This window comes from Mauremys reevesii, linkage group 2 (genome assembly GCF_016161935.1).
Source record: "Mauremys reevesii isolate NIE-2019 linkage group 2, ASM1616193v1, whole genome shotgun sequence".
NCBI classification, from domain to species: domain Eukaryota; kingdom Metazoa; phylum Chordata; order Testudines; family Geoemydidae; genus Mauremys; species Mauremys reevesii.
Genome location: NC_052624.1, coordinates 66033308 through 66055156, shown reverse-complemented (window position 1 = coordinate 66055156; position 21849 = coordinate 66033308). Strand labels below are relative to the sequence as shown.

The following is a 21849-nucleotide window of genomic DNA, read 5'->3' as shown; positions in this document are numbered from 1 at the left end:
CATTTAATCATTCTTGTGGCTCTTCTTTGAACCCTCACCAATTTATCAACATCCTTCTTGAATCGTGGGCATTAATACTGGACACAGTATTACTCCTAAGGGAATTCTGTGCCAAAAAAATTAAAAATTATGTGAACAGTATTTTAAAATTCTGCACGTTTTATTTGTCCATAAATAAATGTGGTTCCAGCATGGCAGTGGGGAGCACAGGCCACTGGCTGCATTGAGGTGGGAGATCACCCTGAAGCCTCCACCTCCCCCAGTACAGGGACTCGGCAGTGAGGCTGCACCTGATCCTGACACAGTGCAAGGGCTGGGTCTGCCCCAGAAACACCCCGGGTTCCTGCCCCTCTTTGCCAGGTGTGGCTGGGCAGGCTCAGCCCAGCAGTATCCAAGTGTGGAGGGGCTTAGTATGGGGGGATTCAGGTGTGGGGCAGTCTGGGTGCGGGCAGCTCCGTGGGTGATCTGGATGCACCGGGGGTGGGGAGATGGGGCTTGGCGGGGGAGCCTGGGGGTGGGGGCTCAGTGGCGGGGGTCTGGGTGCTGGGGGAGTGGGGCTTGATGGGTGGGGGTCCAGGTGCAGCTGGTTGGGGCTCAGTGGGGTGGGGGCCTTGTCAGAGGGGTCCAGGTGTATGGCAGTAGGGCTTGTCAGGATGCGGGTTCAATAGGCTTGCTTAATGGGGGAACCCCACTGGTGCCAAGGGGTCACAGCATGTCAGGCTCACCCTTTCCCCCCCGATTCCCTTTTCTTCTCCATCCCTCACTCCCATATTCCCCTCCCCCGCCCTATTCCACCCCCCTTCCTTCCCCACTGCCTCTCCCCCCCATCTCCTTAGCCCCCTTCCCTCATTTCCCCCACCCCCTGTTACCCAGCCCCACCATGGGCACTCATTCCACAGGAAATAGGAAGGCTCCCAGCACACAGAAGGGGAGCACCACTGGCACTAGGAGCCAGGAGGCTGCATTCAGCTTCAGGGTCACCGGAGCCCAAGACGCAGCCTCTGAGCTGGGCAGTTCTGCGTTTGCACAAAGGGGGGGGCAGTGGCACATAACCCTGTGTGCCCCCCCATGCCTCAGCAATGTTTGGGTGGTAATCCCCCCCAAAAACTGCACACATGGTTCCCCCCCCACCCCCCGCCTCCCCAGCGCAGCTTCCCTGACATTTTCTGCAGGGAAAAGCAAGAATTCTGTAGGGAGGGCTGTTTTCTGCAGGTGCACAGAATCCCCCAAGGAGTAACAATATTCTAGCAGCAGGTGCACAAGTCTAAATGTAAAGTAATGTAAAGTAACCTCTCTGCTCTTACTCTTTCTCAAGATTCCCCTGTTTATCCATCCCAGGATTGCATTAGCTCTTTTGGCCACAGCATCACACTGGGAGCTCACATTCAGCTGATTATCCAGTGGTCTTGGGGGGTTTTCATCTTCCTTTGGAGCATGTGGTCCAAATTGCCTGCCAGGTTCATCTGGGTACCTCTCAATCAATTTCCTGCCCTTGCAGGGCCCTCGGTCTCTCCTATTCTTTGCCTGTGGCACGCAATAGTCTCCTGAGGGCTATACCTTGAGCTAATTTCAGTTGTTGGGTTCAGTATGCGAGTGGTAGGTGGTTTTGGTGGCCTGTGATATATTGGAGGACAGACTAGACGATCTGGTGGTTCCTTCTGATTTTAATTCTATGACTATTGCATCAACGTTTCAAGAAACCATAGTTACTTTTATTGCTAGTCAAAATATAGCCTTCAGCATTAGTCAACATAGATCCTCCAAAATGGTGGTCATGATGAGTCTTGTGATGTGCGTTGTAGGAGTTGGCCTTGTGCATTCTGCCCCAGAAACTTTCATACAAACGGCTCAGAATGTTTTGCTACTTACTTGCACTGTTTATCACTTGGTCTTTTAAATGCTCAGTGTTTAAAACATTGTACTGTAAAATCACTTCTGGATTCTGCACTGTATGTATGGCTTAGCACAAGCAGATCAGATTATAAATTTGGAATTTTTTAGTCCACAGACTGACTTGGAAAACTTCCTGAAAGTTTCAAAGTGCTGGTTTAGTCTTGCAAATGCTGGTCCTGTGGGAACTGTGGGCTTCTGAAAAAGAAAACACTTTAGAGTTATTTTGTGGCACATTCCAAACAGTACATAGGATAGGAGTACAGAACTTTTCTGTATGATACACGATACTTGAATGATTTTCTTATAAAACAGCTCTTTCACATTTTGGTTTTATATCAATGTCTACATAGCGCACTTTATATACATGCTTACACATATCTGAGAGAGGGGATAAATAGTCATAAAACAAACAGTGGAATTGCACCTTAAAAGCTGAATTTGTAAATTTTCTGAGTTGCTATCTTCACACACTTGGTGAATGTGTGCGCTTGTGTTCTCAGTCAGGCTTTGTTACTTCTGCTACTAACTTGTTGAAAAACTGGACTAATACTCCAGGATCTCTTCCTCTGTTTGTCTACATTAGCACAGCTTTCCATTTTCTTGCTTTCAGAACAGTTTGGAATGTCTGCCAGGATGTTGTGGGTTATTACCTCAGCACTGAAATATCCTTCATCAAGAAACCGATTAGGCATACAAAGCAGTAGAGACAGAGAAAAGAACAGAAGCATTGTATCTACATGTGTGTAATAGCTACAAACATAACAATTTTAAGTAGTCTGGGTACTCATATACAATGTACATTTTGAGGTTGGATCCTTTGACCAGATCAACCATTGAACTGAAGTTAAACCATTATTATTTCAGAAAGCAAATTTTTACTTAAGTTTTTATTTATGTTTAAAGTGACCTTTAACTTTCAAATCTTTTTTTATAGTTTCACTGGAGGTTCTCCAAAGAAGAGATGCACAACAAACAAACAAACAAATCTAACAAGGCTAAACTAAGTTCGAGGGAGAAACAAACAGCAGAAGAAAAACAGGAGTGTGAAGTTACAGAGAATACAAGAAACTTAGAAGCACAATTGTCAACAATTGAAAATGTTGGGAACTGCAAACCAGTCTTGAATGAACAACTGGATAGTATCATAGACAAGACATCTGAGATGCATGAGGACAAAGATATATCTATCCATGGCCATGAGGAATCAGAAGAAAAATGGCATCCAAGTCATGATACTGATCAAAAAGAAGTGGAAGTGTGCTTGAGTCACAATGATACGTCGGACAACTGTGAGAACCAGATAACGCATGAAGGAAGCTGTGTTCTAATAACTGACAGTGGGGATGGGGACAATGCGGCTGGAGCCATGGATGCTTCCTGCGATTAATCACCTGCATCTCAAGATTACTGAAAGAGTTGCAGATCTTTTGCCAAACTAAAGGACAAGTTTTGCTAATCATCCTCACTAATTTAATTGCTTAATACAACTTTTAATTTGGCTTTGTAAATTCCCTATACAATTTTATTCTCTCCAATTAACATACAGGCATCTTAAAGTTTCAACTAACTGTAAGGCCCACTTTTGCTCCCACATAAGTTAATGGCAAAATTTCCACTGACTTTACTGAGATTAGGACTGGCTTTACTGTCCTTAGTTTTAAAGGTAGAGATGAAATGTATTGTGATTACCAAGTTGGGAGTGAAAACATAGTCAGGCTTGTTCTGTGACTCAAGAAAAAATGCTGATATTTAATGCTCTGTGCTGTCTTAACAAAAACAGGTTTGTATTCAGTATTTCATATTAGTTTAGGAGAAGCATTGTTGGTCAGTTTCCTTATGTAATAATTTTATCAAAGTATCATTGCTGAAACAATTATTGCACCATGTCGTTTTGTCATTGTTTTGTGTTGTCAAGAAAATGGTATTTAGGCTTACAGAGGCTGGAATTGGGAAGTTTGATAAAGTGGCTGTAGCTGTATTTATCTCCATAACATATCTACTCATTGATATTCTCTTGAATTTAGTTTTCTCTTGCAGATATATAAAGCAATAAACAGACCACGAATATTGTAGGTACATAAGGGGAACCTGATGGGGAAACAAACCTCTTGATGAATGTGTGTTGTGTGTTAAGCAGATGGCTCTAACATAATGCCTATGATTCCCTATTCTCTTATTTTGGTGTTCTGGATTTTTAGGTTGCTAATCAGCCCTTCGGCAATGCTTGCTGGGGCTTCAAGAAATAGAAAAGAAAATGAAAACTGCACGTAAAATGTAACTCATTAATTGTACATATTCACTAATTGTGGATACACTCGCCATCTGCTAGAACTGCTATTATGTGACTTTTCATCATTTATCTACTGGAGTAGTGTATGTCACAAGAAAGATGGGTGTTTTTTTTTAATCAAATAGCTACCAGGCAAATGTCAGTGAAAGCTACTGAATGACCCTGAAGAATACAACCTGATGACTAAACCTTTCTTTTACAACAGATAACCATGTTTTTCAGCTGACATACAAACTTTATGATGTAAAAGGGTCAACATTTTCATGTTTGGAGGTATATTAAATTTTTTACAGTAAAATGTATGTGTAACAATTTTTTTAGATCATATTTGAATATACTCTTAAACAGTTTTAGTCTGCTTAAAAATGTAACATGTAGTAGCTTTTCTTTTCTTAATAAGCAATCCCCTTAGAGTCCCGGTTTACAATTAGTTAGGCAGTCCTGTATGGTGTTTTTTAAAAATACCTTCTATTTTTTCATTTTCTGTAAACAAAGTAACTCCATAAACAATAAAGTTTCTTGACACTTTAAATGACTGCTTCTTTGAGCAGCTAGTCCTGGAACCCACAAGAGGAGAGGCAATTCTTGATTTAGTCCTAAGTGGAGCACAGGATTTGGTCCAACAGGATATAGCTGAATATAGATGAACTGCTTGGTAATAGTGGCCATAACATAATGAAATTTAACATCCCTTTGGGGCTGGGAGACACCAAAGCAGCCCACCATGGTAGCATTTAGTTTCAGAAAAGGGAACTACACAGAAATGAGGAAGTTCGTTAAACAGAAATTAAAAGGTACAATGCCAAAAGTGAAATCCCTACAAGCTGCATGGAAACTTTTTAAAGACACCATAATAGAAGCTTGATTTAAATGTATACCCCAAATTAAAAAACATAGTAAGAGGACCAAAAAAGTACCACCCTGGCTAAACATCAAAGTAAAAGAAGCAGTTAGAGGCAAAAAGGCATCCTTTAAAAAGTGGGAATTAAATCCTACTGAGGAAAATAGAACTCTGGCAAGTGAAGTATAAAAATATAATTAGGAAGGCCAAAAAAGAATCTGAAGAACAGCTAGCCAAAGACTCAAAAAGAATAGTAAACATTTTTTAAATACATCAGAAGCAGGAAGCCTGCTAAACAACCAGTGGGCCACTGGACGATTGAGATGCTAAAGGAGCACTCAAGGAAAATAAAGCCATTACAGAGTAACTAAATTAATTATTTACATCTATCTTCACAGCTGAGGATGTGAGGGAGATTCCTAAACCTGAACCATTCCTTTTAGATGATAAATCTGAGGAACTGTCTCAGATTGAGATGTCATTAGAGGTGGTTTTGGAACAAATTGATAAACTAAACAGTAATAAGTCACCAGGAGCAGATGATATTCACCCAAGAGTTTGGAAGATACTCAAATATGAAATTACAGAACTAACAGCTGTGCTATGTAACCTAAAATTTAAATCAGCTTCTGTACCAGATGACTAGAAGTTAGTTAATGTGATGCCAATTTTTAAAAGCTCCAGAGGTGATCCCGGCAATTACAGGTCAGTAAGCCTAACTTCAGTACCAGGCAAATTGGTTGAAACTATAGTGAAAAACAGAATTATCAGATGCATAGATGAACACAATTTGTTGGGGAAGAGTCAACATGGTTTTAGTAAAGGAAAATCATGCTTCACCAATCTACTAGAATTCTTTGAGGGGGTCAACAATCATGTGGATAAGGGTGATTCAGTGGATATAGTGTACTTAGATTTTCAGAAAGACTTTGACAAGATCCCTCACCAAATACTCTTAAGTAAACGTAAGATGGGAAGGTCCTCTCATGGATCACTAACTGGTTAAAAAATAGGAAACAAAGGGTAGGAATAAATGGTCAGTTTTCAGAATGGAGAGAGGTAAATAATAGTGTCCCCGAGCGGTCTGTACTGGGATCAATAATGTTCAACATATTCATAAATAAGATGGAAAAAGGTAAACAGTGAGGTTGCAAAGTTTGCAGAGGATACAAAACTACTCAAAAGCGACAAAGTGTCCTGTGGCACCTTATAGACTAACAGACGTATTGGAGCATACGCTTTTGTGGGTGAATACCCACTTCGTCAGATGCATTTAGTGGAAATTTCCAGAGGCAGGTATAAATATGCAGGCAAGAATCAGTCTAGAGATAATGAGGTTAGTTCAATCAGGGAGGATGAGGCCCTCTTCCAGAGCAGACTGTGAAGAATTACAAAGGGATCTCATAAAACTGGGTAACTGGGCAACAAAATGGCAGATGAAATTCAATGTTGATAATGCAAAGTAATGCACACTGGAAAACATAATCCCAACTATACATATGAAATGATGGGGTCTAAATTAGCTGTTTCCACTCAAGAAAGAGATGTTGGAGTCATTGTGACTAGTTCTCTACAAACATCCACTCAATGTGCAGTGGCAGTCAAAAATGCTAAAAGAATGTTGAGCATCATTAGGAAAAGGGATAGATAGTAAGCCAGAAAATATATTACCTCTATATAAATCCATGGTATGCCCACATCTTGAATACTGTGTGCAGCTCTGGTTGCCTCATATCTCAAAAAAAGATATATTGGAATTGGAAAAGGTACAGAAAAGGCAACAAATTAATTAGGGGTATGGAACAGCTTCCATATGGGGAGAGATTAATAAGACTGGGACTTTTCATCTTGGAAAAGAGATGACTAAGGGGCAGATATGATAGAGGTCTATAAAATCATGACTGGTGTGGAGAAGGCAAGTAAGGAAGTGTTATTTACTCCTTCTCATAACACAAGAACTAGGGGTCACCAAATGAAATTAATAGGCAGTAAGTTTAAAACAAACAAAAGGAAGTATTTCTTCATGCAATGCACAGTCAACCTGTGGAACTCTTTGCCAGAGGATGTTGTGAAAGCCAACACTATAACAGGGTTCAAAAAAGAACAAGCTAAGTCCATGGAGGATAGGTCCATCAGTGGCTATTAGCCAGGATGGGCAGGGATGCAAAACCATGAGCTGAAGTGTCCTTAGCCTGTGTTTGCCAGCTGCTGAGAAGGGGCGACTGGCAATGGATCATTTGATGATTACCTGTTCTGTTCATTCCCTCTGACTACCTGGCATTGGCCACTGTTGGAGGACAGGATACTGGGCTAGATGGACCATTGGTCTGACATAGTATGGCTGTTCTTATGTTCAATATAGTTTTTCCCATAGTTTGTGCCTGGTAATTCTCAGTCTTTCTTTGTACAGTATTTTAACTCAATAAAATCTGTTTTCTAAGTACACATCATGCATGTTCAAGCTATTTTTTTAAACTACAGTCAACATCTAAAAGCAATAATGCAATTTGCTGAACAGGGAGAAAATAATCATACAACATCAAATGTCCATGTGATTTGGATAATTGCCGCTAAATTTAAATCACTCCATTTCATGCACAGAAAACATGTTAGGTTTCAGAGTAGCTGCCGTGTTAGTCTGTATCCGCAAAAAGAACAGGAGTACTTGTGGCACCTTAGAGACTAAAATTTATTTGAGCATAAGCTTTTGTGGGCTACAGCCCATTTCAGCAGATGCATGGAATGGAACATATAGTAAAGAGATACATATATACACTTACGGAGAACATGAAAAGGTGGGAGTTGCCCAAGCAACTCTAAGAGGCTAATTAATTAAGATGAGCAATTATCAGCAGGAGAAAAAAAACTTTTGTAGTGATAAGATGGTCTATTTCAGACAGTTTGACAAGAAGGTGTGAGGATACTTAACATGGGGAAATAGATTCAATGTGTGTAGTGGCTCAGCCATTCCCAGTCTCTATTCAAGCCTAAATTGATGGTATCTAGTTTGCATATTAATTCAAGTTCAGCAGTTTCTCGTTGGAGTCTGTTTTTGAAGCTTTTCTGTTGCAAGATTGCCACCTTTAAGTCTGTCACTGAGTAGTTAGAGAGGTTGAAGTGTTCTCCTACTGGTTTTTGAATGTTATGATTCCTGATGTCAGATTTGTGTCCATTTATTCTTTTGCATAGAGACTGTCTGGTTTGGCCAATGTACGTGGCAGAGGGGCATTGCTGGCACATGATGGCATATATCACATTGGTAGATGTGCAGGTGAACAATCCCCTGACGGTGTGGCTGATGTGATTAGGCCCAGTGATGGTGTCACTTGAATCGATATGTGGACAGAGTTGGCACTGGGGTTTGTTGCAAGGATAGGTTCCTGGGTTAGTGTTTTTGTTCTGTGGTGTGTGGTTGCTGATGAGTATTTGCTTTAGGTTGGGGGGCTGTCTCCCAAGATCTGTGAGAGTGAGGGATCATCTTTCAGGAAAGGTTGTAGATCTTTGATGATGCGCTGGAGAGGTTTTAGTTGGGGGCTGAAAGTAATGGCTAGTGGCATTCTGTTATTTTCTTTGTTGGGACTGTCCTGGGTACTCTTCTGGCTCTGTCGATCCGTTTTTTTCACTTCAGCAGGTGGGTACTGTAGTTTTAAGAATGCTTCATAGAGATCTTATTGGTGCTTGGCTCCAATCCCTCAGACAGAGACATCTTGATTATCGCTACAAACGTTTTTTTTCTCCTGCTGATAATTGCTCAGCTTAATTAATTAGCCTCTTAGAGTTGGTAGGGCAACTCCCACCTTTTCATATTCTCCGTAAGTATATATATATATCCTTACTATATGGTCCATTCTATGCATCTGATGAAGTGGTCTGTAGCCCACGAAAGCTTATGCTCAAATAAATTTGTTAGTCTCTAAGGTGCCACAAGTCCTCCTGTTCTTTTTGAGAAAACATGTTGTATTTTTTTCCGCAATAACTGAAGAGTATTTATTTTAACAGAATATTTAAAAAAAGACTGTAAATAATTTTAATCCAAACACTGTACTCTGGATAGTTAGCAACATTTGTTTGCAGATTTTATTGGCACAGTATCTTGTCACTAACTGAGTATAAAGCTGGTCCTTAAAGCCTGTGTCTTACTAAGTTTCTCTGAATTAAAAAATAAGTCAACCAGCGTTCTAGGAAAATAGTTGATACAGAGACTATGTATGTTAAATAGTGAATTTCCACTGGAAAACGTGTTTGGTTGCACATGATGACCTACTTTGCTCTAATTGGATGCCAAACATTTACAAAGCTAAAAGAAGAAACAAATGTGAGTGGGAGGCATCTTATTTCACACTCTTGCTATTAGCTTGGCCTAGAAATAAGCGTGAGCAGTCATGCTGGTGGGTGGTTAAAGCAATATTCTATTAGCTTTAGTTGCTGATGTCACAAATCTGGTTAACTAGTTCACTGGCCGCCATTTGAAAGAACTAAGGAGAGACTAATAAGATTTAGATCCTCAGTGATATTTAGGCTCCTAACTTTCATTGATTTTAACGGAAGTTAGGACCCTTGTCATAAACATACAGCTAAGGGTAGCATAAAATCCCTCCTTTACCTGTAAAGGGTTAAAAAGCTCAGATAACCTGGTTGGTACCTGACCAAAAGGATCAATAAGGGGAGAAAATACTTTCAAATCTGTGGGGGAAGGTTTTTGTTTTGTGTTCCTTTGTTCTCTCCGGGTCAGCGACGAACCATGGCAGGAAAAATGCATCTCCCTAAGCCATATCTGAACTAAGCATCTAATATTACAGACATAGTAAGTAAGAACAAGGAAATGCTGATTTTAAACTTATTTTAAGAACTTGATTGTTTTCAGTGTCCTAAAGACCCAGGGGGGTTGATCTGTGCTCACTTTGTAACAAATTGGTTAGGATATATTCCCAAGCCTCCCCAGGAAAGGGGGTGTAAGGGCTTAGGGGGATATTTTGGGGAAGATAGGGCTCCAAGTGGCCCTTCCTGAATGTTTGTTTAAATCACTTGGTGGTGGCAGCAATACCAAGGGCAAGGAAGGAATTTGTGCCTTGGGGAAGTTTTACACCTAAGCTGGTAGAAATAAGTTTAGGGAGGTTTTCATGTAGGTCCCCACATCTGTACCCCAGAGTTCAAAGTGAGGAGGGAACCCTGACACGCCTAAATATCCATAAGGATCTGAATTAAACCCTTGTACCAGATTAACTAAAGAAAATTGAACCAGATTAATGAAAGGGGTGATTTAAAACTGATTTAATTAAATTGAAATTAATCAGGATCTTAAACTAGGCTAATGTGGTGTATATTACATCAGTTAGTAAATGGTTTATTGCACTTTAGATTAAACAACTTTGAAACCACAAAGAGTTTGCACCAGTTTAACTATATTGGTTTAAAATGATACCTTCAGTTAAACTGATGTCACTTCCTCCATGTAGACAAGGCTGAGGAAATATCATGCCAATAGGTACAATACATTTTTTTCCAATGGATGCACTTTTCAATCACTTGCAGGTTCACAGTGATTATTAGAAAAATCTTGAAAAAACAGTTCTCTATTCTTTTATTGGGTTATAAGTACTGTACTGAACATTTAAAAACCCTTTCTCTGGGAGCATTTGACCTCTTCACACCCTAGTGGTTTGCGTACACTATTTCCAAATCCTGAAATATTCAGAGGGCCAATTTTGGCAATGATTGCCACTCCAAGACACCTCATAGAGATTTTTATTACTTACCAGTACCCAAGTGCAATGGTTGAAATTTTCAAAGGAAAGTAGAGCTTTAGTCACAAAAGTTCCACTCAAATGAACAGGACTTGTTTGGGTAAATCCCCTAGTTGACTTTGAAAACTCTCACCCATTGTCCCAAGGTGGCTGTGATGGGGGTGGAGAAGGGGAGAGAGGGCAAGGTTCCAATGATAAGATCGTGTAATTGTTTAATTTAGTCAGTGTTAGCCCTCCTTGCCATTTAGAGGCTTGAAAGAGACTGGGACAGAGGCCAAGAAAATGAAAATGACTGCCCAGGTGCTGTGCTTGAAACTGGGACAATGGGGTCTGCCGGGGCACAGACAAGAAAAGGAATTGCTAGGTGAGGAGCCTGACTGACATGCCTGAACAACCAATCATACTCAGTCTAGCCTGCAAATGGCTGGGACTGCCCAGACATGGGTATCCAGTCCAAACAAGCATGGTATTTGGGGCAAGATAAGGGAGTTGGCTTCCAACTGCAGGAGATAAGGCCTCTGTGTTGCTTTGTGCAGTGTAGGCGAGAGAGCTCCAGTTTGCTTCTTAGCCAGAGGAGCATAACCAGCTACAAGCACCCAGCTTCACTGCAGTGTCCCCCCTTCAGATAGTTCTCCTGAAACCAATTTGGTTCTCAAAGGGAAGAGGCAGGGAGAGTAGCTAGTCCCCTTTCCTTCTCCTCCCCCCACACCATCCTCAAGCCAGATCTAGCAGGCACAAAGGCGAATTACCTTGCTGTGGTCAACAGATTCTAGTATTCAGTGGGACAGGCCTGTCTGCCACCTGTTATGCCTATGTCTTGAACAAGAAGCCAAGGGAAGACCAAATTTGAGCAACCCAGGGACTTGCTCCATGCCAGAGGGTGAGCTGTGTGCCTTGTAGTGGGCTGACATCACAATCGAGAACAATGATTGCAGTTAGGAAAGGACTTCCAGGTGAGTTAAATCCTGGGCTGTGTGTGCTTGGAGCAGTGAAAGCTCAGCCAAAGGATGTGCTAATACCTCACCAGGTCAGTGACTATTTTCACATTACATTTACCTTTCTTAAACCAGCAAACTTTTCACAGATTTTACCCACAGTTTAATTCATGTCCAGTGCTGCTAATGGTGATGTGAGTCTCATTTAAGTGGGGCTGACTGCCAGTGCAAAAATTTTCTTCAGCAACAGTCTACCTATACTGTTGACTGGAGTCAATTACCATGTTCAGCACCTCATCCATATGAGGAAAAAAGTCTTCACAATTTAAGAGCTTTCTTTTGTTTGTTCTAAAAACCCCTGTCAGCGAAGGCAGTGGATATCTGTGATGTGCTAATGGTAACTAGCCAGAAACCATTTGCTAGTTAATTAATGGAAGGCCTATAAGAGTATTGCATCATACCCACACTACTAAATGAGCTCATGGTAAGTGATACAAAAGAAATTAGGAATACATTTAATTTAATATAGTACCAACACAAGGGTACCTTGAAAGCCATTTTTTAAAGACATATATAAGAATTCATCAAAATTGTCTTTTCAAGTGTCTCACTTTTTCTAGTAACAGCCCATCCGTTTACCACACAAAGCTTGAAGAACACTTTTCCAAAATAAAACTGATTCTTCAACACAATCAACAGGATTGGTGTTTCTCTTTAAATTCGTGCCCTTTAACTAGCAGAGGCTTCTTCCTGTTTCCTATCACTATAGGCTAAATAAACACTTGTTACTGGCCTGCATGTCTCTATGCTGCATGAACAATTCTTCCATTAAGATGGCTTCAGAGCAAATGAATTATAAATTACTATGTGGTATGAAAATGCTGGTGTTTCACTATTAGACCGTTAAGCTGCAGAAGAAAGATGCCCAACTATTCATAAGTAAAGAATCACCACAAAGTAGTTAGTGATGAGTCTAACAAACATAATTTAGTGTAGCAATTCCATGGGGATTTTTGAACTACAAGAACATTTTCCAGATAGGTCAGACTTTTTACAACCATGTTGTGTCTGAATTTAAGATGTTCTGTGCTCAGTGTAATAAAAGGAAACTTGCATGCTCGCCAACAGGCTAAAAGATCACAAGGTAAGAAAACGTATTATGAATCTGATTAATTGTTTTGAATTACATCTTCTGAGCCTATTAGTGCAGATGGTCTCATATTGCTGAAATTATTTTTTGTAATACTTTAGATGTAAATAACCACATACAAGACATGGCCTTGTCCCTGTCTCAATCTGCATATAACATGGGATGCCAGAGGTGCAGGGGGTGATAATTACATAAGCAAAATGATATGAAATGTCATCTGTTAAGTGGCCAGCTTGGTTTAACTTTCTGTTAATATTTCAGTTTGAGGGAGCAGGGTGTGAAAGGGATGGTATTTGTGATACAGGGAGAATATGCCCTATCGGTATAGTGTAAACCAGTTTAATGGCTTCAAAGCCATAGGGAATCTATGTTTAAAGATTGACTTTTAATTGGGAAATGGAAAGCATGTTGGAAACTGGTTTCTGGCCTCTTCTTTAGGGCTCTAGCACTGCCAATGGCACAGAATCTCACTTTTCAGGAAGATGATGGCTTCCCTCCAAACTAAGCTTTGAAATGCCAGTTCTGATCTCTTTAACACAACACATCCTGACATTTATTTATGTGGACAACTGCTTTGTTCCCTCTGCACTTCTGGTGTGAGCAAACTAGCAACTATTTTTCTTTAAAACATCAACATCAGGCTGCCACACTGACCCATTTAAACTTACATTTGCTGCCTGTGGGAATTCTGGCTGTCAAATGCAAACCCCACACCTGATGCCTTCCCACAGCCCTGACCCATAGAAAGAAAATATTTCTAATCAGTTCTCCCAGAGTGCTGGGAGGTAGTGTGGTTAATTTTTCCAGGGGCTCCAACATTGTCAGGGGTAGTAGGAGACCCCCCATTTGTGGATGCTGTTAGATAGGGATGGTGCTGCCAGAAGAATAAAATGGTGCATCTGAGAATCGTATCTGGCCCCAGGAAAAGCAATAGGAGCTTCAGGGACCAGTTATTACTGTGACAGGTGATAATATAAAGCCCTAACTAGCTCAGTGCTCTATGGCAGCAACTTGAACCCAAAGAGCAACTACCGCACAGGAAATTGCCAAGGTTACTAGATGGTCCCATACCAATACGCTACCAGCTAGCTCTTTATTACTGTAACGCAGCCTTTGGAAACAAGATGATTCATGTGTAAGCAGTGGTATCCTACTATTTCTCCTTACTGTTTCCTACAGCCTATTAGTAATTGACTGGGGGAGAAGTCAGTCCCAGAAAGGAAATTAGTAATAAATTTTCCACCCTCCATTCATTTGAAACCACTTTGGCCAAGAACTTGGGCAGAGGCCTAAAAGTAACCTCATTTTTATAAGACACTGTATAAGGGGAACCTGCCATGAAGGCCTGAATTTCCTCTACCTCTAAAACTGATGTAATGGCTACTAAAAAGGCAATTTTCATCAATAGGAGGTTAAAGGAATAGGTTGCTGATGGCTGAAATTGGGGACTCATCAATACTGTTACTATGATATTGAGGTTCAGGGGAGGGGGGTTCTGCCTGGAGGAAAAACATGAATAGAGCCCTTAAAGAATCTAGACCTTGTAGGGTGAGAAAATACATGGCACGGGATAGGCAGGTGATGCACAGCTATTAGTACTGAATGAATACTTCTGTTGCTTACTGAAAGTCCAGACTGCTTCAGGGATAGCAAATAGGCCAATAGCGCTGAAACGAGTGTTAAAGAAACTGGTGCTGATATGCTCATATATAAAGCTAAGTGGAAGAGAGTTTTCTAAGTCATCCCAGCTGAGGGTTTCTTGCTTTGCAGCACAATGTTCTGAACTTTAGGTGAACAGACTCTTTTGGGTGATATCATCCTGCCAAGCATCTAGACAGTCAAATGTAACAAAGGTGGATCTGGGTGTAGGACCTGTCAGCTAGATCACATAAGGCAGTGTTTCTAAACCAGACGTACATGTACCTCTAGGAGTATGCAGAGGTCTTCCAGGGGGTACATCAACTCTTGATCAATGTTTCTCAACATGTGGGCTGCGACCCCCCCAGGGAGGTAGCAGGATGAGTTTATGCATGTTGCAAGTGAAGGGCTGGTGTTAGGGGGTAGCAACTGCCCAGGACCCACGAAGCTAAGTTACATGCTTCAGCCTCATGTAGCGGAGCTTGGGCTTGAGCCCCGGGTGGCAGAGCTTTGGCCTCAGACTCCTGAAAGAGGTACAATAGTCCAGAAAGGTTGAGAACCACTGAGGCAAGGTACTAAGAGGTTCATCAGAGACAAATACGAGAACTGCTTGGCCACTGGCCAGAGGTCTCATGATCATCAACCCTGCCTCTTGCGTCAGTTTCCTCAAGTCCTTAAGTATCATGGAGATCAGGGGGCAGGAATACCTCAATTCCAGTATCCAGATGATAAGTGTCTGAGTGGAGCCCCCCACTCAAGCAGAACACGGCATTGCTTATTCTGGTCTGTGGCAAATAAATAGGTCTAGAGCTTTGTTTGTGAGAGACTCTCTGTAGCACTGGGTTCTTGATCAGCCACTCGGTGTTGTCTGAGACCTGTCTGCTGACGTGATCTGCTAGCGAGTTCTGAATCTCTGGCAGATGCAGGAGCAGTGGTGTGATCTGGTGGTAAATAGATGAAGACCAGAGCCAAATGGTCCTCCCTGTCTCCTAACATAATGTGCTGTCTGTTAGCAGCTGGCTTGTGGCTATCTGGGATGGAGGTAGAAAGGCTTTGAATGCCAAGTGGATGGCACTAAGCTCTAAGTGGTTTATGTGTAGCTGTGTGTCCTGCAGGGACCACAGAATTTGGAAGAAGGAAATTTCCTAAATTTGAAGGCGAGCTATCAGCTGTCAGGCTTCATAGGTGGAGGTGCAGAGGCTACTCCGTTGTACACCTGAAGGTGGTCTTTCCACCAGTTTAACAAGGAGAAGACTTCTGGAGGGACTGTGCCCAATACATCGATGTGGTGCCAGCTAATACGCTGATTTCAACCACCCATCTGTGGAGTGTAGGCTAAGTGTGACAAACTGTGTCACAAGTGCTTGAGACCACTGTTCTCAATGCCTGAGGCATGCCCTCCCTGGTGTCTAAGTGAGCTTTAAGTCAGTTGATGAGAGTCACTATAACTTGGAATCGCTCCTGGTGGAAGGTAAGCTTTTACTGATCTAGAATCTAACACTGTTCCTATGAACTCTATGCTTTAAGTCGCAGTAAGTGAGGCTTCTTCTCAGTCTTTGAGGCCCAGACTGAAAAAGATTTAAGATTATTTGAATCCTTTTGGGGTGATCTTCCTTGGATCAGGTAGTAATGAATGTATGAGCCACGGTAAACCCTCATCTCATCTCCTTAGAAGAGCTGCCACAACTGTCAAGTAGTTGATGAATATCCTCAGTACTGTGGAAAGACCAAAGGACAGGAATAGTAAGAGATCCATACTAGAAATCTGAATTTTCTGTGGGCAGGATGAACATATGTGAAAGTAGGCTATTCTTTGCTTTCCTCCTCCTATGTTTCCAGAACCTGAGGCTGCACTAGTTGACCTGGCTGGGTTGGTCTGTACTGCCTCTTTGGGGAGGGAGACTCTAAGTCTGGAAGGTGCAGAATATGCAGGCTGGTTAGTAGATTTAGTAGGGACCACTGACACTCTTAGTACCAGGACTCCAAAGGGGCCCTTCTGCTGCTTTTTATCCTTAAGAGCGTTGAGACTAAGATAAGTAAGAAGTTTGGTGACTCGTTTCTCCATGTGGTAGGCACTGGAAGTTACCATGCCTTGGCTCATCTCTGGAGTAGTGCTCCTTTATGCCTCTTGAGGTTGTTGATGCTAGAATGGACATTGGTTGTTGGTGCTGGACCCACCTGGACTGATGTGTTGTTGATACTGGAATGACGGGGGCTGACTCACCCATCGCTCATGGAGAAGGACTAACTGGAGGATTGTGGTCAAGTTGCATCTTTCCTTTCAAGACCTTGCATTGAAAGTTTGAAGAGGAACAACACTGGGCAGGCACCTCCACCTTTCTGAGTTTGCTGAGAGGAGTGACATATATAACATTGCTCAGGAATATGTTCCTCCGCCAGGCAAGAGAGGCATCAGGAGTGCTGGTCATTAAATGGCACTGAAGTTTTGAATGAAGGGACACATTTTCAACCCCAGGGATTTTACTTCTCCCATAATGCTGTACAGGGAGGGCTCTAGCCTAAAGAGAACGTATGGGCAGAGAACTATCTATATAAACTAACCCTTGGAACAATTTACCAAGGTCACGGTGGATTCTCCATCACCGGTAATTTTTAAATCAAGATCAGCTGTTTTTCTAAGACATGTTCTAGGAGTTATTTTTGGGGAAGTTCTATGGCCTGTGTTATACAAGTGGTCAGACGAGATGATCACCGTGGTCCTTTCTGGCTTTAGAATCTAACAACTAAAGTCTACTAACTAATATAAGCACATGGTGCTCAGAAGCAGATGGACATGGCAAGGATTCTTTTTCACTGCTACAGACAGCAAGAAGGAACTGAAGAATGGTTGGGCCTGCTCCACCCTTTATGCCCTTTGACTTGGAGGTGCAAGGACATTTAGGGCACAGGTATGGCCCCCAAGTGAAACTGATGGCCAAAAGCATCTGATCTCAAAAGCATGGGGTGTACAAACAGCATGAGTGGAATCCGTGTGGACAACAACAAAAGAATTAATACGTACCTCTCCTACATGAATGTGGGGAAACAAATGCAAGATGGATCTTGGTGACCTCTGTTTCCATTTATCTTTAAGAAGGGATGTGTGTGTACTGCAGGAAAAGAAAGTGAGAGTGCATCTTTTCTGTAATAATTGAGTCCTGTATGATTCCTTTTCAAGGAGACCTCTCTTTTGCATGGATGCTGAGAAAATCAGTAAGCTCATTACCAAGCTTAAGAGAAAAGTCTTCAACAAACAAATTACACGCATATTTAAATATCTTAAATCATACTACAGTAGATTTATGGACACCTTGGGCCTGACTGGAGGTTGTTCATAACTTTGAAATGTTCATAACTCTGAACAAAACATTATGGTTGTTCTTTCAAAAGTTTACAACTGAACATTGACTTAATACAGCTTTGAAACTTTACTATACAGATTTTCCTTTTTTTTTTTTTAGTAGTTTACATTTAACACAGTACTGTACTGTATTCGGCACTTTTTTTTTTTGTCTCTGCTGCTGCTTGGAGTCTTCTGGTTCCAAATGAGGTGTGTGATTGACTGGTCAGTTCATAACTCTGAAGTTCTACTGTATTATGCAATTTACGTAGCACTTTGTTAGCCTCAAAATGTTTCACATAATTACAAACTATACTCATACCAGACTATACCGCTCTTTTCACTTACCACCAACACAGTTGGCAGTGGCATACAGAAGTCCTTCTAAATGGCTTTTCCCCCTTGTACAACAGAAAGTGAATGGGTAAATGTATCCAATTATATAAAAGTAAGTTTAGGTAAGCAGAATGTAATTTAGAATTAGCCCAAGAGAAGGTGAGACTGCTCTAGACTTTTGAAAATATTATAGGATCTTTAATACCCAGAAGTGGTCAAGACCTGTTTTACATCTCATTCAAAGAAGAGTAGTCTCAGGAAAACAGCACCCTTATCAGGCTGCAGCATCTAAATAGGACTCCGGGAATTGTGCCAATAGTGGTATTGTGTCAATATCACGATCTACAACAGCTGGGAGATGAGACCCTCACCACCTAGTGACCCAGTCTGGCCTTGCTTAGCTTACAAAATTATGGTCTGAATTAATACATTATAGACTACATCTGGTCATTTTTACACATTTAGTTAATTGCAAGTTAAGTTATAGTCGTAATGAAAATAGTATTTGAATGTTTAAAAAGCTACCTAATTAACAAAAAAAGAGTACTACACAAATCAATCAGTAGCAAATAAGTGAAATACAAAAATCAAATGGCTCATGTCTTTAATATAAAATACACAGTTTTTTTTCCAAAAGCAATAAAACAATAATGATCCAAACCAGAGTGCATTATAGGATAATTTAGGAATTGTTACCAGATACAAGAAGATTTCATGTGCGTATAGTGAAATCTTGCAGTCAGTGAGGTCATAGTAGAGTCCATCTTCTGTGCATTTCAGGCACTTTTTATTTATCAAAATACATAGATTAGTTGTTTTCAGTTTTTATTTTCTGCTAAGTAGCTGTTGCTACCACCACTTTTCAAAGTAAATGCAGTCTGTAGGGACACCAAAGTTTTCTAGTAGTTTGGATATAGATTCTATCATTGGAGGTGGACCACAGATGTACCATAAAGTATCCTTAGACACATGTTTTTCTAGTTCCTTTTCAGATATTCTTCCCTCTACCAAAGAACACACGTAGTTAAGAACAGAAATTCATATGAAGACAGATATTTATACAGTCAAAAGGCAGTGGCCTAAAGTTTCTAACATGGAGTAGTGATTCTGGTGTTTCAACAGTAGCCCTCTGAAAAGCAGGCCTGGTTAAGGTTGCTCAAGGTAGGAAAGCGCGCGCGCACACACACACGAAAGCTTAGATCAGTGTTTAAGAAAACAGACAATTTACAGGACATTAGTTCTTCAATTGCCATTAACAGTAACAATACTGTACAACTAAAATATCCCATATTTTGTTGAGAATAGATCTCCCTCTCTCTCCATGCCAAGGACACCTTAAAGGCTGTGGGTTTATCCTGCTTTGTCATTACAGCTTTAAGCAAAGTAAATACAAGTGATGAACACACAGAGGAGAGGACTGGATATGAAGTGTAAATAAGAATTAACAGCAAGTAGAAGCAATTCAGCCATAAGTGTAACACAGAACTTGTGCAAGCATACTTGAGATGATTCAGAGGACCAAAAAGTACATACAATTAAATCATTCATGTTTCTCACGTACAAATTTTCCCAATTATCCACTGGGCTCCTACCCCATTTTGTATGATGAATTTTTTTCAGATATTATAAAACATTACATTATGCACATGAAACCTCTCAAAGTATAGTCTGAACAACACTATGATCAGAACTCCCAGTGAACCAATTACTTTAACTTAATCTCTAGGCATCACCAGAGTACGTACCAGTGATATATGGCTGAAGTTCTTCACAGATTTGTGAACTCTGTTGAGTAACATGGAAACTGCATGTGATCTTTCCAGGAAATTCGTTCATCAAACCAAAGATATTATTCTGGAATGTTAAACATACTTGGTCATACCACAGAGTCTATTAAATCAAAGCAGATGTGTGCACAGAACACGGCTGATTATATTATCTACTAAGATTCTTCACGTCAAATTCTCTCTATTTAAGAATTTGATGGTTTGAGTTTAACAAGCCAGAACTTTTTAAGGACTTTGGACTTCTTTATCTGGAATCTGAATATGCTACCAATTATACTGCTGATGTTTTTCTCCGTTTCTGCAACTGTTTGTAATTAAACCACACTTGCATCTTATGACTATTTCCGCTCTTATGTGGCTTCTCCTCTTGCAGCTGTGAAGCTGTCAAAAAAGGCAAACTGGTCTCTATTTCCTCCCTTCACCTTCCAGAAACCTGATGTTTTTACTTTAAAATGAACAAGTTGTGCATTTCAGTTGTCCAGACCTTTAGGTCCAAGCCTGGAACCACCTCCCCTTGGTAATGTTACTGACCTATTTTTTAAAAAAAACCAAAACTACCTACAGGATAAATTTGAATCCTATTAATACCCTGAGTAGAAACTCACTAATTCTCAATTCTGTAATCCACAAGTGCGATCATTCTCACCAAAACCCCAATGGCCTCATGCCAATTCTCAGTGAAAATTTACTAGACCAGTGCTGTAATGAAGTCTCACGACTACGACTTCATTAGTTACTATCTAGATCAGGGGTGGGGAAACTTTTTGGCCTGTGGGCCACACCTGGGAATAGAAATTGTTTGGCGTGCCATGAATGCTCACAAAATTGGGGTTGGGGTCCAGAAGGGGGTGAGGGCTCCAGGGTCGGGCCAGAAATGAGGAGTTCAGGGTGCGGGAGGGGGCTCTAGGCTGGGACAGGGGAGTAGGGTGCGGGCTCTGGGTGGGGTTGGGGATGAGGATTTTGGAGTGTAGAAGGGTGCTCTGGGCTGGGACCGAGGGGTTCGGAGGGCGGGAGGGGGAACAGGGCTGGGACAGGGGTGCGGGAAAGGATGCAGGCTCCAGCTGGGGGTGCAGGAGGGTGCTCCAGGCTGGAATTGAGGAGTTCGGCAGGCAGGCGAGGGGATCAGGGCTGGGGTTGGGGTGCAGGGAGAGGCTCAGGGGTGCAGGCTCTGGACAGCGCTTACCTCAAACGGCTCCCGGAAGCAGCAGCCATATCCCCACTCCAGCCCCTATGCTTCTGGAAGGAGCATGGAGTGGCCCCCGAGCCTGCTCCCCGGCTGGAGCGGCGGAGCGCGGCAAGCCCCAGACCCCACTCCCCAGCGGGAATTCCAGGGCCGGCTTAAAACAGCTGGAGGTCTGGATCTGGCCCATCGGCCGTAGTTTGCCCTCCCCTGATCTAGATTCTAAGCTACTTCGGGCTTTCATAACTGGGGTACTTTTGAGCCAAATCTTCTCCCAAAGATTGGAGACATCAGAACCTGGCTAAGCAGGTTCCCAAGCAGATTCACAGGCTTCCCTCTTACTTGTACACGTATTGCCTGCATGTTCACTCTCAAGGAGTGCAGACCATGATTCTGCACACACCCCAGTGCCAAAACCTGGTGCAGAGAAAGGCAGTGCTTCCCCAGCATTCGTGCGTCAGAGGTGTTTTGTTTTTTTTATTGTCTGTCTGAATCTGCCAGTTGACAACTAATGTACAAAATGGATATGGCAGCTGGACAATGAGACCCCCACTAGGGAAAAGATCTCTCTTCTCGTAGTGACTGGGAGATGGGAGGGGAAGAACAGTCACGTTCATTTTAAGAGAAACTTGAGACAGCTATTTAAGCAGAGACTGGCAGTAATTACATTAATATGGTATAATGTATATAGTGGGTAACATACCATAGAGCTACA

At 41.7% G+C, this 21849-nt stretch overlaps 2 protein-coding genes across 14 annotated transcripts in view; one reads left to right on the top strand and one right to left on the bottom strand.

Moving 5' to 3' along the window:
• Nucleotides 1–4715, top strand: part of RFTN1 (raftlin, lipid raft linker 1) — a 124625-nt gene extending 119910 nt beyond the window's left edge. For all 4 annotated transcript variants that reach the window (XM_039521570.1, XM_039521569.1, XM_039521568.1 and 1 more), the window contains one exon: nucleotides 2828–4715. In XM_039521570.1, coding sequence (XP_039377504.1) covers nucleotides 2828–3280 — 453 coding nt within the window. In that variant the 3' untranslated portion in view covers nucleotides 3281–4715. The remainder of the gene's footprint in view (nucleotides 1–2827) is intronic.
• The window catches only part of OXNAD1 (oxidoreductase NAD binding domain containing 1), a 51456-nt gene continuing 31297 nt past the window's right edge, over nucleotides 1691–21849 (bottom strand). For 7 of the 10 annotated variants that reach the window (XM_039521572.1, XM_039521576.1, XM_039521578.1 and 4 more), the window contains exons 7-8: nucleotides 19913–20021; nucleotides 18755–19171 (exon numbers count right to left, since the gene is read on the bottom strand). In XM_039521572.1, the coding sequence (XP_039377506.1) occupies nucleotides 19017–19171; nucleotides 19913–20021 (264 nt within the window). In that variant the 3' untranslated portion in view covers nucleotides 18755–19016. Of the gene's footprint in view, nucleotides 2089–2317; nucleotides 2561–16032; nucleotides 16208–17513; nucleotides 17602–18754; nucleotides 19172–19912; nucleotides 20022–21849 lie in introns of those variants that run through there. The other 3 variants (XR_005593240.1, XM_039521580.1, XM_039521579.1) reach the window with 3 other exon arrangements.